This window comes from Coturnix japonica, chromosome 9 (genome assembly GCF_054131305.1).
Source record: "Coturnix japonica strain WE chromosome 9, WE-NBRP24, whole genome shotgun sequence".
Classification (NCBI taxonomy): domain Eukaryota; kingdom Metazoa; phylum Chordata; class Aves; order Galliformes; family Phasianidae; genus Coturnix; species Coturnix japonica.
This window is the reverse complement of record NC_140671.1, coordinates 4753602-4769725: the sequence shown is the minus strand read 5'-3', so window position 1 is coordinate 4769725 and position 16124 is coordinate 4753602. Positions and strand designations below refer to the sequence as shown.

The window sequence follows — 16124 nt, the reverse complement described above, 5'->3', positions numbered from 1 at the left end:
GAGCCGGGATCACCCGCAGCGATACCGCAGCCCCGCGGATCGTGGCGAAGCGCTCGGGCGCTGCCCACGCTCAGTGCACGCCCCGGCGCTGCCCGCTGCCTGGTTGGAGAGCCAGGGCAGAGTCAGATCGGGAATAGGGGGAAATTCTGCTAAAGAGCGGTCAGGTGTTGGAACGGGCTGCGCTGGGAGGTGTGTGTTAGCACCCAGAGGTGCTAAGGAGCCGTGGGAGTTGGGCACTGAGGGGTGTAGGTGGTGGGCATGGCAGTGTTGGGCTTGGTGGGCTTATCTGTGTCAGCTTTGGTGTCTTGTCCAACTTCTATAAGTGTAATTCTTCCAAAAGGAAAAAGGCAGCGCATGTGTCAGAATAGGGCTGTGTTAATGCCAACTGCAACTTGTTTCCACTTGAGATATAAGAAACAATGCAATGTGAACACGGGTGCAATGAATGTATGTTACAGCTGAAGACACAACTGTGGCTTGCATCATCTACAGGCAATTCATTTTCAAACACATGAGGGAAATTGAAATGGCAAACTGCTGGTGTAGCTCAGAAAGAAGCTCAGTTGAGAGGGGTGCGAAATAATAGACATGGTAATCCACCTCACCTCATTTCTACAAAAACAGAACATGTCCAAAGGCAGCAGAAAGAAAGAACTGGAAAGATGTTGGAGCATCAGTGAAGCCACCCTGAATGTGGTGCTCCTGGGCTGTGATGTGGCCTTATGCATCGAAGCAAAAAGCAACCTGTGCTGTGCTGGGTTCCATAGGAGGAGGTGTAGGAGGCTGTGACTGCTTGAAGCTAAGAGCAAACAGGAGGCCAAAGGCTTAGCGTTAAAATTCAATGAATGTGAATGAAATGCCTGAAAATGTTACACAGAGATGATGTAAGTATTTTACATTGTAATTCCCGATTTAAACAAGAACAGCTGGGATTTGCAGGAAATGCTTTGTGTCACTGAAATCTAAAGTAAGCCTGTTTAATCTGGATGGACTGTGAGGCCTTTAACAGTGGGTTGCAAATATACAAGCACAGTGTCTTCTATTAACTCTGATCCATGGTGGTGGGGTGAGGGGATAGAAATGCATTGGATGACATTTTCAAGTGGTATCTCTTGGTCTTCTTTCAGGGATGATGCCTTGAGAAGATCCTTAACTCTACCTTATCTTTAGGGTGTTGATCATCTCCTGATACATCTGGAACTTCGATACACACCAAAGCAAAGGCAAAAGGCTGGAACTTCTCATTAAAACATAGCACTAAGAGTTCACCCCAGAGGCTGCAATTCCAAACCAAATCAGAAGAAAGCACTTGAGCTCAAGGCGCATGTCTAAGCCAAGCAGTAGGCAATAATGGACCCTCTCCAATGACAGCACACAAGAATTCAGCTGCATAACAGATCTTGGAAAGTAATATTCTATAACATCAATTTTATGATTCTATGATTTTACAATTCTATATGCTTTTTCTTCTTCTATAGGTACATAAAAGAAATAGGTTAAAAATCCACAGTATGAGCCAAGGTAAGCTGCATCCTCATTCCAAATCAAAACCATTATAGTTGCCGTTAGCTTTGGGATAAGTATTTCTAATCAGCCTCCTGCAGCAGCTCGGGATGATGGCTCTGTCCTGCATCTCAAAAGAGCCAAAGCGCCAGTGAATGTACTGCTTGTAAGCAATACGACGCAGCTGGCTGTTGGAATTGTGACCTGTCAGGTCCAGAAAGGGATCTTCATAGAGAAGGGCTTTGTTCAGAGTGTCTCTGGACAGCACCAGCTGTGTAAACCAATAGGTGGTTGTGATACACTGCCCCGCTTCTTTTCGGCAGCAGAGTTGCTCGTGGTAATTCGGCATCTCCTGGCATTGGCCGCAGCAGCACCACTGGGGGCAGACAATGTTTTGTGTGAGCATCCTGAGCTCGAACTGTCCAGTGCTGTGGTTCATGTTGGACTCACGGGTGCAGCAGGTGCGAGGATCATTGAATTTCACAGGGCAGTTCTGGAAAACAATTCCCCAAATAAATGAGAATAGAACATTTGCTGCCACTTCACACCACCTGCAGAGAGAATTTACAGCAGTGACCCTCAACATGTGGTGTTTCATTTGACACAGCACAATAGGCACAATGACGATAGATCAGCAGGTCTGGAGGAGGATTGTCTTTCTGTGTTGCCAACACCCACCACAGCAAAATCAAATCGACTCCTTAGAAGATGTTTCAACACCAACACACTCCCACTAGCACATGCCCACCACAGGAAAACAGCAGCTTTTAGCTGACTCTAAACATGCATCCTCTGGTCACAGGACTTACTAACTTGAAGGGGGAATATGAATCTATTTTCAGTTGCTCAAGGTTTAATCTTGAAATACAGGGAGGGAGAAATCCAAATCAGTTTGAGATGACATTCCTCAGCTTCCTCCTTCGAGGAGGGAATCTCAAACATTAAGTGTCTGCATCTACCTCAAAAACGCTGTCTTTAGCATCCTGCAAGCTTGTTTTCAGAGGCATCTTTATCAAAGTAATGTGTGGCTGATCGACATAGGACACAAACACCACCTGTGAAGCAGAAGAAATCAGCACTGTCAGCTCAAGTAGTTACTTAGAGATCTGGAGACGGAACAGAGATCTCACTATGGGATCTTCTTTCTGCAGTCTGTACTCCAACAACTGGAATTGCATGCAGCAAGACTAGAGATTTCCAGTATGTGTTATAGCAAGGATGTGGACAGCAGTGGGGCCTGACAGAAGTAATGGCAAGAGGCAGTGCAGAACTAACTGTAAGAGTGTGCTTGTGAAGAGTCCTTGTGTGGAGAGTTCCTCTATGCCTTTCTTTAAAAGGCATGTCTAGCATGCTGGGGGATTAGCAGATACAGCCCAGTGAAACAGCCATAAATGTCTTGAGAAAGAGGAAGAGGTTGGCAGGGAAGAGGCTTTGAGCAATGCCCTCTGAATGGAAAACCTTTTTGCAGCACCTTTCTGTGAAGGGTCACGATTTCCTGGTGGGGCTCTGCTATGCCCAGGCTTTGTGTGTAAGCAGTGCTCAGCTTTCCTCTGGCATGAAAAGGAGGAGGCAGTTGTCTTTGCCCGTTCCTTATTGCGCTGGATCCTGCAGTCCCTCTCACAAAACTCCCTGATCTCCTCAAGCCACAGCTGCAGGCTGCTGCAGGGTGCAGGAGAACAAAGCCCAGCAATGAAGGAGGAATGAACAATTTGCATTCCTTACCTGTTCTGGCATCAGCACAGTCTCATACTTCTTCCTGATTACATTTTCACAGAAGGGTATTTTGCAGCAGCTGGAGCAATTGTAGAAAGAAAAACACATTTCTATAGCGGTCACAGCCTGCACATGAAAGAAAAGCAAGCCGTGATTCCACTTTCTTAATTGAGACTCTATCTCCAGAACTAGTTCAAGGTATGTGAAAAAATAAATCTCTCACCAAACCAAAATAGGCGATCGTGGATCCAATGAATGTAAAGAGTTCAACGAGTTTAAATTTTCCACCCTAAGGGAAGCAGAAAATAATGATTGGGAAGGAAGATTTCTGACCATTCACTCAGAGTAATGGCATTTCTGGTTTTGCCCCTTTGCAGTGATTCATCCATTCAGTCTCAGGATTTCACAGACCATCACAGGCACTTTGCAGGGAAAAATAAATAATTTGAGAAGGAAACGGTGGTGACATGCAGGATTTGTGTCAGGCAAGAAACCTTGTTATGCTTTCAGTCTAAACAACAATCCTGCTTCTCTCTTGACTCTGCTGTTTCCTCCTAAACTTTGCTCATTACGCTGCCCAGCTGAGTTTAGATCAACTCATGACATGACTTCCATCCCAGAGTGATGGACAGAAGAAAGGGATACATGGCAGAAGCAGGACTAAAGAAATAGCAAATTTCCTTCTCTCTTCCCTTCAGAAGGATCAACAGTCGCACTTACCATACCAAACACAAGGACATCAAACCGTATTCCGTAGGCTTTGAAAAGGGTTCTCCGCTCGCTCCCATCTGGAAGCTTATAGTGCCTTGCAAACCTGCAAAAAAACAAGTGAAGATCTGTGCAGCTGATGAATGTAATGATACAAAGCTAGAGAACACAAAAGGGAATTGTATGGGAAATCACAGCTTGAACCACTGATTAATCAGCTGAGGCAAGTGTTGGGTCAGCTGCGGGAGCACAGGTGAGAGTAATCTAGCTGTGCTCCTGGGAGGGGTGGACTTCGACTCCACCCCTTCTGGGACCTCATTTAAGGGCTGACCACAACTGAGGCAGCATCTCTTGGAGATTGCTCCTCAGTGGAGACTGCCTCAGCTATCTGGTCCAGGCATCAACATTGGTGAGTTTTCTTTACTAATAACCTTTGACTATTTATCACCATCTTGGTCAATATCTTTATATTAGCCACCTTTAAACCATCCTCTGTTATCACCTTTACAGGAATATAGTTTCTTCTGTCTTCTTTTTCCTACCTTTCCAGCCTTCCAAAATCAAGGGGCTGAAGCCAGCTAGGTGAACAATATCTGATATCTATTTGTTCCTTGTTTGCACAGCTCCAGCAGAACGCAGCTTTGGGATATGTTGGCAGCTCCCAGACAGTCACAACGCTCATGTTATTATCACAAAGGTATGAAAACCCACAGCAATAATCATGCCACGAGTAAAAAAAAGTGCTGTTACACAAGAGTTTTGTCTTAGATCTGAGGGGCAACTTCAGTCTTAAACACTGATAAGCATTTGGCAAATTGTGTAGCTACTCAGAATCAAGATTTTTTCATTACAATTTTGCATCAATCTGCTGTGTGGACAAAGAACCAAAAGCTTTCATTTGCTTTTGAGTAAATTTTGCTTCAGTGAAGTGTGGAGTTACCCAGATGGAAGAAAAATACTTCCTTGTTTTATTTAATCTCCTTGGGAAACTCACAATTTTAGGCAGTTTTAAGCCTCAATTGCCATGTGGTAGAATCTGCCCAAACTATTTTCTGTGTTGCTCCCCAAACACTTGTAGGAAATTTCTAGGCCTTTCAACACCGAAATAAAACCTTTTTATTACCTGAAGCTGAATCCAGGGTACAGGGTTCTTGTTTTGTCATCCAGGCGGCGGAAACTGTACTCTGGACTGCAGTAGTAAGACCAGCTGTCTAAATTACAGTCCCATTTAATCTCAATGGCAATGATTCCTCCCTGGAAACAAGCACAGGCATTATTCTGATCGCTGCCATTGCTGGATATCTGTTAAATACAGCAGAGATTTGAGCGATGCCATTGGTTGGGACACATCTCCTTATGCACACTAACTCAGAAACAACTTTTGCTCATCAAGCAGTTTTTCATGGAAGTGTCTTAATTGCGTGATCTGTAAGCAACCATTCATTCTGGCTCATCCTATTTTCTGCCTGTCTTTCTTCATTTCAGTAGCACAAGTGTGGATGTAGCTAAAACACTTTGATGTCAATTTCAAACCGAAAGCCAAAGTGCAGATGTAAATGTTGTAGATACCCAGTCTAAACTTTTCATCTTGGCTGCCCTTGTGCCATGCTAAGATTCAATAAATCTGGCTTAAATAATGACTCTTACTGGGACACTTTTGGATGGTTCTCTCTCCAAACAACATGATTTAGAATGTACTTTAATAGAATCAAAAGGTGACCATGACGGACAGCTTTCTGTAAGAACTAAGTGCTTTTTGCTGAAGGGCCTCTATATACGAAAGCAATACCACCCGTATTCTATCCACTCTGTCAATGTGGGTCCCATGCTGTAAAATGTAAAGCACGTTTTTATCCTTTCAACTTGGGGTTATGTGGCTTCTAAGACAATCAGTCTCCAAATCTAGAAGATCATAGCAGACAGCAAAACATGGAGGAAGAAAGATTAGAAAATGTTGTAACAGTGAGTATAAAAAGAGTAATGTCACAGACCTTGACTGCCACCTCAGAAAAGTTCTCTTTTGCTTCCTGAAGGATATCTCCCAGGCGGAATATTGGACAGAGTGGGTCAGTTACCTTGTTGAATTTGCAGGAAGTATTCAATTTGGGTGAAATATTTTGTCTATGAAGAACACATAGAGGTGTTAAAATCTAAAAGCAAAGGCTAGAACAGCTATAAATACAGCTAAGGGATTTCACTCTGGTTGGAAGCTGAGTTAAATGTGCTTGGATTGTACTTGTATGAGCTTTTGTTTTCAAAGCCACCAGATCTGTATGTTCCTATGAGATTAACAAATCAAGATGAATTCTTTACTCTTTGGATGTACTACAAGCAACAGTTTACCTGTGCAAACAAAATATTTTGACCTTAAGCTCTGGGTCTCACATTGGTTATGCTATAGTTTAATGATTTCACCCTAATGTGAGCAGAATATCTGAACAATTTTGCTGTCCTTTGCCTGAAGAGAAACAGAGCAATCCTGGGAGGATGTGTTCCCAAGGTTTTCTTATTTCTCTTGTTTCTGAAGAACTGATCTTCTAAAGGCTTGTGATTTGTTGCTCATGCAAACAAAGCCCAGAAGATACAGCCTTTCTGAATAAAGAAGGTGCCAATTTATACAACCTTTTCACAACCACTCACTCTTCAGAAAGCATGGAGGAATACTGGCACTTACACAGTGTAATTAAATGTGGGGAAGTGAATGTTGTTCTTTATAAGTACTGTGAAGTCTTCAGAACTCCTCAGAACAGCTGGCCTAGAAGAGAAACATCAATTAACTGTTAAATACATCAATTAATCTTATGCTAATTTATTACCTGGAAAACTGTCAGTGGGAGGAATATTTTCCTGAGACTGAGAAGCAGGGAGAGAAATGGCTCAGAGGATCAAGAAAGATAAAGGTCATTTTCTTAGGCTGAGGTATAAACAGTTCTTTCCCTTTTGCACTTTCTTATGTGGGCTGAGCCTAAATTGAGTTCCTGCATGCAGATGAAATATGAGCTCATGAGACTTCTCATATAAATCTTGCTACAGAATAATAGTAGTGAGAATTTATAACATTTGGCAGCTGAGAATTTCTGCACAGTGAACAGATAGTTTCATTGCTGTCCTCACAGGCAGGATGCTGTATGAACAGTTGTATCCTTTCTCTTGCTGGACAAACAGGGAATGTTTGTTCCTTTAAAGAGGTGAAAAGAACTCGGCAGAAGTTACTGCAGGAGGCACTGTGAGCTCTGGATGGGACCTGGCTGGGGAGAAATTGCTCTGTGTCCGCAGGAAACTCTCTCTTAGGGAAGAGATGGGATACAGGCACAGAATCATGCTTGTATCGCCACTTAAAGTGATTATTTACCTGGTTTCTTACTCATATATTTCAAAAGCTGGTTCAGAGAGCTAAAATTGATCAGTCATTTGCTTTCTTAGAGTGCAATTTTCATCATTTCTGTTGAAATAAAACCTTTTCTAGAATTTCTTCATGCTTTGGCTGACTCAGAAAGGAAATTGAACATTTTTATCCTAGAATACTACGCAGTCATGTGGTTACAGAAAAAGATGCCTACAGGGCCCCTCCATTCCATTCTCTGAGTCACAGCAGCTTTGTTTCCTGGAGCTTTTTTCCTACAGTTTTCTTCAGTTTTCTATTACATATAGCCAGAACTGAAGTTTTCATCACCTGCCTAGGAAGGATGAAGAGATGTTCTTCAGTCCAGAGTGGACCACTAAAAGCTACCCTGCAGCACAGACAACTAACCTAGCACTATTGGTCTGAGTGGTGGAAGAAGCCTCACTGTGTTAAATGAACTCACACAGAGCTTCTACACCACAGAGAACTGAGAACCTCGAGTTAGGAAACCTGTCTTAGGTTGATGCATTTTCCTTGACATTTGAATTCATTATCCAAATGCCTTGAGTGAATTCAAGATGAGCCTGTGACATCTCAAATTGTTTCTGTGGCAGCTGTGTGATGCTAAGACTGGAGGCTATGGCTTCATTGCAGAATCACAGAGGAGGACAGTTGTAATTTAACAGTAATTTATTTAGATATAGTAAGTGTGAACAGTATGGATGTGATAAATAGCTGGTTTACAAACCCGAGATCCACCTGCATGTAGGCAAAGTGATTTTCCTAAAGTTGTCGGACTGTCAAAGTAAACTCCTTTTTAAAAAATGGAGGTAATTTTGACACTTACTCAGGGGGGCTTTCTTCCCTTTGTACAGGGCACCATGCCTTGATCTCACATGTTTTATAAGTTGCATTGTAACGCACACATCTTCCTGTTTGAACTCCTGTAGAAAGAGAAGCTCTTGCTCAGCAAAAACAAGCACTTTGTACCATCCAGACTGTTTCAGCACATCAGTGGATTCACCCTCAAATGACGTGGGGAGATTCTTACAGTTCAGATTATCGTAGCTTTCTGTGCAGGAAACTTTAAGAAGAATTACCCCAAATTAAACAAGGATATAACAGGTGGCATCTCTGCCCACAGCACTGGGGCTGGGACTAGGCATTCTTTAAGATCTCTTCCAACCTAATCCATTTTATGATTCTGTGATTCTCTAAAGACATGTAGAAAACCTTGATTCTTTCTGCATTCTGGAGGGTCAGGATTTTCTGTGAACACCCAGACTTTACTAGGGAAAGATATAATTCAGCCAGCAGCCTGAATGTGGGGAATCTCAGCAGTATGGAGAACTCACATAGCTGATTAAAACTGTAGGATGTCTTCTGGACAACCAGTCCCCAAGGAAAGACACAAAGTCATTTGTCTTTTTCTGAGAACTACCTATCAGATGTTACAGACACTTCAGATAGATCCTGCAGTCACTCCCCTTGTTGAGCAGCCACAGACATCAACAGGAGTGACTATGAGAGTCCTCCTTTATACCACAGTCTGTACTCTTTACATTTCCCCTTTCTCTGCTTCCTTCCACAGTTTCTCCTTTCAGTAAGGTCATGCACTAGCTGGTAAAAACTCTGTTTTGTGGTTTTGAACATCTGTTCTCAGCTCTCTCTTAGGATTATATACTGTTCTGCTGCAATTCTCCTCCAATCTGGAACTTGCACATTCTACACAATAGAAGATAGTACCCACAAACAATATTTCACTCTGAAAATACCATTTACATACCATTGCTGTGGACATCTACAATCCCTTTTTTACAGGACTGATCTGAAGAGCAGATAGCTTTGGCAGTGGGATACTGAAAAAAAAGACATGAAAGACCAATATACATCTCCATACAATGTCTCTCCTTACAATAACATTTTCTTTTACTATTTATGTCATTTCCTGTTTTCTATACTACTAAGTACAATAAGTCTAATACTGGACTATTTACTCTTTTGTTTATAAACAGTCCCAAAAACTTTTGGCAGTGAAAGTCAACTTATGTTTGGTAACTGCTCTGCAAAGAGCCACTTCTAGGCCAGCTGGATGAATGAGAAGGAGAGCTGAAGCTGACTGCCAGGTCTGAGCTACAGAAAGGAGGAATGGGAAGATATGGGAATGAGCAACAGTGAGAGCATTTCTGTAACTCCAGCATCCCTTCAGGTTGTTCTCAAACGGGCAGCAGCACAGACAGAGAAGCTGCGCTGGCCTGAATGTCACTATTCCCTAAAAGCAATGCAGGTAGGGTTGGCAAGTTCATTGATGCAAGGGAAAATTTCAGCCAACAAACTGATTTCCCAAGAAATAGCAGGGTGAAGGAAAGAAAATGAGCTATTAGGTTAGTTTGCATGTTATCTACTGAGGTATAAGCATGAAGAACAGCTGTGTTTGCTTGTACAGGACTGTCCTACAGTCTGCTCTTTTCCACTAACATTAATGTTTCCTGTTAACTACTCCATATTTGTATTCAATACCATCATCCTAAATATAAATTACAAGAAGTATTTACCTCAGGGCAAGTCTGTTGAATCTGATTGTCTGTCTGAATGACGTTGGTCATCACAAAAAAAGAGTCTCTTGTCTACATGGGGAAAAGAAAATGAATATGACTGAAATTTCACACCCTTGGTCCAGACCTCAGCCTCTTCAGGACATTACCTTGTAGGACAACAAGGCTGTTGCTGCTCTACCTCTCCCCGACTGACGCAGACCACAGAAATCTCATTGAAAAGAATAATCTTTTTCCTTTTTTCCCCTGTAGATTTGGCTTAAAACATCACTGTCTCAAATGTTAAGTCTCCTTTAACATTACTGCTCATCCCAGCAGACGTACCAGGAAAGAAACCAGGTGTATCGATAGAAGTTGAATGTTGTGCATTAAATTAAGACTTGCCTGCGTTGGTATGGTGTATTCCGCTGCATCCCAGATCCTGTCTGCATGAGCCACTCCTTTCAGGTTAATGCGAACTGAGCTGGTGAGTTCTTCTTTCTCTTGATAGCGCTTGTGAGCAATGAGCGTATAACTGCACAGATTAAACAGAGAGGACAAGGAAACTCATAAAAATAAAACAAATCAGCTCTTTTTGTACAAAATAAACTGCAACATGAAGTCAGACAGGCATTTTCAACCCTTTTGGTGTGACACAGATGTATTGCTTGGGCCCAATTGAATTCAATTTTGCAGTGTTCACTTTGTCAGGAATGAGTTGAAATACACGCAAGGAGAATTTCTGTTTTCCCATCCTAAATGCTGTGGACAACTTCAGGTCACATCCTGGTTAGAATATTTAGTCTTTAATTTTCAAGCGTTATGACTTTTTTTTTTGCCTCATGCCAATTGCTTCAAAAACTCGACCTAATAGTTTCATTTTCTCATGAACTGAGTATGTTAATAGTAGAAGGTCATCTCTGTTTTCATGTTGACAGGAAGTTTTTAGCTCATTTAATTCATGCAGGAAATAACATCTTTGAAAAACTACTGTAATTCTAGAAGGTAGTTTCCACATTACATAAAAGTCATATAGAAGGTTTGCTTCAAAAACAATCTTGCCACATAGCCACAAGAGTGCTTCAGCATCATTTCAGTTTGACAGCAGACCTCTGGAAGGGATAAAAGTTGCTAAAGAACAGATGTAGAAAGCACTCGATCAATGCTCTTTCATTTATATTGTCTGTTATAACAGCATTTCAGCCTTTTCTTTCTGGAGATCAGTACTTTGGAATAATCATGCTTTTGGAAACTGGCAGTAAGAACCTGCCTCAGAGCAGCAGTAGGTGCTTGCATTTCCTGCAGACTTGATTCTTAGCAAGATTGGGATCAGTGTGCTCCATGTCCTGGCTTGTTGCCTTTACAAAGGAAATAAATCACTTTCTGGACTTGCAGACTTTGTTCAGCTAAGACTTATCACTGAAAACAGCCCTACTTTGGCAGCAAGGAGGAAAATTTGCCCTTTAGAGGCAATCTATTATTGTTTATCCCTAAACACCTTATTGTTCTTGAAATCTGCTTCAAGAGCTTGATTGGCTATTTCATCTGTTAGGTAGATCTAGTTCTGATAGGAGACTCTGTGGAACACACTCTAATCTCAGAAAAACTGATGTAAATGTCAGATTATTCAATGGAGTGAGTCTGGGCTTATAGACAAGAAACAGAAGCAGCATAGCAGGAAACGAAACCAAAAGCATTTGTTAGTGAAAATTCAGTTAAACTCCAACAACCCCACCCTGTGCAATAACATCCCGTGCCAAAATCCCACCACAAAGCTCCCACCGCCACATCCATCTTCCAAGAGTGGTCTAACACCAAATCAATGATCTCAAATTGCTGCCACAGAATGGAAAGCTCTGAAAGCACATTGTAACCCAGACAACCCCCAACACAACAAACACTTGTTAGTGTTCAGTGCCATTTCCCATCTCCCAGCACTTACCAAATATACAGGGCAATAACTACATAAATGCACCACTTCACGCATACACATCCAACACTTGGAAAACGGATCAGTTTTGGGGAGTCGTAATTAAAGAGATCCTTTGTCCAGCCACATGCAACCATTGTGAATGTTTCTTGTGAGCTTATAGAAACTGCAAGAGGCTGATGTCTATTTTTCACCTTGCATCCTCCTGAGGCCACACCACTTAAAGGCACAGTCAGAAATACATGTGGGTAGAATGGTACCACAGGCCTTCATAAGAAAGGCAGCTGATGGATCAAAGCTTGATATTAATAAAAAATGAAGAATATAAGGGAGTGAGAGACAGGATATGAAATGCCACCTTTATATGTCCAGAGAACAAAGAAGACAAACTAACTTCTTTGTGGAATCCACCTTATTTTAGGGAGCTAATAGAGAAGTAGCCTGGCTCAGTCTGTTGACAGAAATACAAGCTCTTCGCAGCCACCCACATTTGTGTGCAACAAAGGGAGTTTTCAGAGAGGGAAGATTTTTTGAATTCCCTTCCACTGAGTATCAGTAATGTACTTTAAATTTCTGAATTTGGCCTTTTTTTCTTTCTTTTTCCAAAGTGAAAAGTTGAAATGTCAGATACATCAATGATAGCCCTCAGCTAGTCCAGCTTTTGTAAAGATAAGAAGTTGAAAGTTGGAAAAAAATCACACACACACAAAAAGAAGAGAATTTCCTTCTAAGTTCCCAAGTTCTACTTATGCAGTGTCTGGAGAAGTATTTCCTTTCACTGAATCCTTCCAGACCTCAAACCAGACTGAGAAAACTTTGTGAAGTAGTAAACACTTTGAAGGTGCTGCCCTGACTTGAAGGAGGATGGAATGCTTTTCTGTTGCTCAAAAGACTTGACTCTGCAGAGTGAATTCGACACATTTTTTCCAAAACACTTCAGTAGAAACAGGATTAGGGATCGCATAAACATTGGAACACCTACTGTGGGTCAGACCGCAGGACCATTAGCTGAGGCCTATTATTTTCACACCAAAGGTCTTAAGACATGGGAAAAGAGATAAAGAAAATAGCTGAGAAGTTTCTGCCTTGGGGTTATTGTGCAGCCTTCCCCGTGTCACATCCTTTCCCAATGCATTTTACTCAGTATCTCTAAAATGAGCTGATCATTTACAACCACTTCTCTAGCTGGCTGTGGGTACATCGCTAGCCATAGTTTCCATAACGTGCTGGGTAGCCTCAGTCACCACAGAAGAATCTTGATGGTTTCCTTGTCTACATTTGCAAGGGGGAAACTGACTGCTACAGGAACAGCAGTGCAGAAGAAGCTGCTCAGATGGTGAAAGTAGCTCAGAGCAGCACTGGGAGAGCAGCAGTACATGAAGGCCAGGAGGCTCCTGTCCATGTTTTTTCAGGCTCCAGTACAGTTCTTCTCAACAACAGAATCATTGTGCATTTGCAAAAATAACCTTCCAGCTGTTCTGCTCCCACCAAAAGTTGAGAACATCACTGCAAATTCTGCTGCTTGACTTTCCAGGAGAGGGCACTGCTACATCAACACGTGGGCCAGTACACACTGGACTCCCCTTGAGGTTTGCATGCCAACCTGCTTGCAACCACCTGCCCTTGCTCTCAGTGCTACACAGTGAATGACCTGGAAGCAGATGCTTTGCCTGAAGCTGGGGCAACTGCAGCGATCAATCTAAAAGGACTGAAACCAGCATGATGTTGGCCTCCCTCTGAGCCTGACTCCCCACCACCCAACAATTCGCACTAGTGCAAAGAAGGTGCCATGCACTTCCAGATTCATACTGCAGGGGTGGCAATGGCCATGCAATGGTAAAGCAAGCTTTTGGAAACACCAGTGGCTGCAAAGATCTTTAGCTTTTTACCTCAAGTTACACAGGACACTGTTCTATTTGGTCTCAGGGTGGTTTTGTGCCAGGTCATGGGATTAAGAGGCAGTTCAGCTGGGTAACAAAGTCACAGTGCTGAGAGGGGCATGGAGAAGGCTTGGATCACCATCTATCACACTTATCTTTAAAGGACTAGGATGCTTTCTCTTGTAACAGAAGACCTGCACAGAGGCACTGAATGTACAATGACTGCAACAAAGAGATAATGTGTTTATTCCTTTACTGTTTTACATCACCTAGGACCTACTGCTGTAGCTGTGACAAAGCATGCAGAATTTGACAGGTTTTTTAGCACACAGAAATAGGTCACGTTCTAAGAGGCTTAATTTTTTGAGGCATCAGCAATCATTCCTTATGTCTTTGCTGACCACAGTCCATCCTGCTATAGTTGATATGAGACTTCAGCAAGCAAAATCCTGCAATGCAATAACAACTGAAAAAGATGCAATTGGTAAGAACCAGAAACAAACCTGGGATGCATTTAAGTGCTAGAACAGCCATAAATAAATTGATTTTTAATATATTCCAGTCAGACTTAAATTTACATACAAATATCACAATATTTATTATAGAATAAGAAAGAAGGAAAAAAAAAAAGAAGAAAAAAGAGGATCTGGATTGCATAAAATAAGCTGAAGAGCTGAAGTAAGTGTTGTCTCTGCTTCCTAAACACTCTCATTTTCACATTAACATCTTCTATCTGTTTGAGATCTGACCTCAGCAGCAAGGGCAGATGCATTTATCTTCTTGTCTGTGGATGTTCCCATATAAGGTGATCTCTCTTTGCCTGTGGAGCACGACTTCGATTTGCTCAGGTTTCGTTCCACTCTGATTTGCTGGCCTCTTTGCTCGAGCTCCTCTCACAGTTTTACAAGGCAGTCATCCACACAGCAGTAGCTATAAAGGGAGGAGAAAGACAGGGGAGAGTAATGAAGATGTGCCTGCAGACCTAAAGAGCTCTGGATAGTTTTTTTTTTCCTCCATTGTTTTTCTCCTGCTCATTGCTTCTGCATGACACCTTTTCAATAAGCAATTTCTACAAGCTTTTCCCAAGCAGTATAAAGCATAAGCCCTATCCAGGGAATTGGATAGGACAATGGGGATGCACTGTTCTAGCAACTCTCTAGTCATTAGGAAACTTTGCTTGAAACTCTGTATGACTCTTCATGCAAACTAACGTGGGAATCTGGAAAATGCCCATGGAATTATACAGCAGATATATATAAACAGTGGCCTTCAATTCAGTAAGACTCGATTCAGATATCACATCAAAAATCTCTACTGCCTCCTCTAGCATTTACCCAAGGCTGCACTAAAAGCTACAATATCTTTTATGTCTGTGAAGATTCGGTTGTCATATAGAAGTCAAGGCACTATATATAAGCTATTCTACTGTTCTAGGTGGTTTCTTTTAAACAAGTTTGAGAATCCAGGCACTATTGCTGAGGGCAAATATCAAGCAGTGTGTAGGCACCCTGGGGTAGCAGTTTGGCTACTTTGGGCTGCTTGGATAAATAGCACAAAAGCGCTGGAAGATGGGATCATGAAAAGATACCAGAGCATCCCTCATGCTTTCCCTGACCTGGGAAGTCCCAAGGAACTCTGATGTATGATTTTACTCCGGTACTGAATCTTAAGTATATTCAAACAGGCCAGCATCCTGGAGCTCACCATAATGACTTTGCATCAGAAGGTCTCATTCCCCTCTCAGACTCAGAATGATCCGAGTTCATTGGTTTTCACCATGACAGCGTGATATAACCTTGGCATCTTTTCTTGTCTGATCTTGGTGTTTTCTAATTTTCAAGCACCCTTTCTCTTCTTTGTCATCTCTACAACATTAAGGAGATGTGAAAAGCAGGGGACAGTCCTTCGCCTCTCAGAAGGTGTGAGGAGTGAAATATCCTGATGCAAGGAGAAGGTCAGAACAGCACCCCTAGGCCATACCCAGCCCAGAGCCAGACCCTCTCCATCCTCAGTGCTGTGAGCACAGTCTGTTCTCTCCCTGTACTGGGAGGTGAGTATCTGTATCCTTATTTGCAGAAACACTCTGTTTCTCCAGAATTAAGGAAGCAGTGCCCAGGATCGATAACACCTACCACTTCCTATTACCCACCAGAGTCGCCTACAGGGAGCAGAACTGATTCCACAGAAAATACCATTTTCATTTGCTCCCTCTGTGTGTTCTATATGCTCAAAATACCAATCAGAAGAAAAATGTAATTGATACCAGGAAAGCATGCCAAGGGAAAGTAGATCTCTTCTGGGAACTTGTAGGTAGTACGATTCCTAAAGGTCAGAATACAGACAGAAAGCACAAAGGAAACATGATCTGGTTTTTAAAGTTCAGATCTAGGAGTCAGGAGACTTGGATTATGTTCCTGGCTCTACTGCAGCTTTCATGCACAGTGAAGAGCAACTCATCCATCCCCTTTGTGACTTAGTTTAGCCAGTGAAAAGCGAGGGCAGAAATGTGGTGT

At 42.3% G+C, this 16124-nt stretch overlaps 1 protein-coding gene across 2 annotated transcripts; it reads right to left on the bottom strand.

Annotated features, from left to right (window-relative positions):
• Positions 1-1381: 1381 nt before the first annotated feature.
• P2RX7 (purinergic receptor P2X 7) lies at positions 1382-12538 on the bottom strand. Of its 2 annotated transcripts, XM_015877701.3 has the most exons (13): positions 11744-12538; positions 10207-10336; positions 9823-9894; positions 9054-9126; positions 8115-8211; positions 6599-6679; positions 5916-6045; positions 5048-5178; positions 3937-4030; positions 3440-3505; positions 3226-3342; positions 2463-2558; positions 1382-1996 (listed from the first exon to the last, which is right to left on the bottom strand). In XM_015877701.3, exons 1-13 carry the CDS (start codon positions 11866-11868, stop codon positions 1535-1537), a joined length of 1674 nt encoding a protein of 557 aa, XP_015733187.2. In that variant the 5' UTR covers positions 11869-12538; the 3' UTR covers positions 1382-1534. The 2 variants fall into 2 exon arrangements, with proteins under 2 accessions (XP_015733187.2, XP_085411887.1); XM_085555761.1 differs by lacking the exon at positions 2463-2558 and having other exon boundaries at positions 11744-11944.
• Between the last annotated feature and the right edge of the window lie 3586 nt (positions 12539-16124).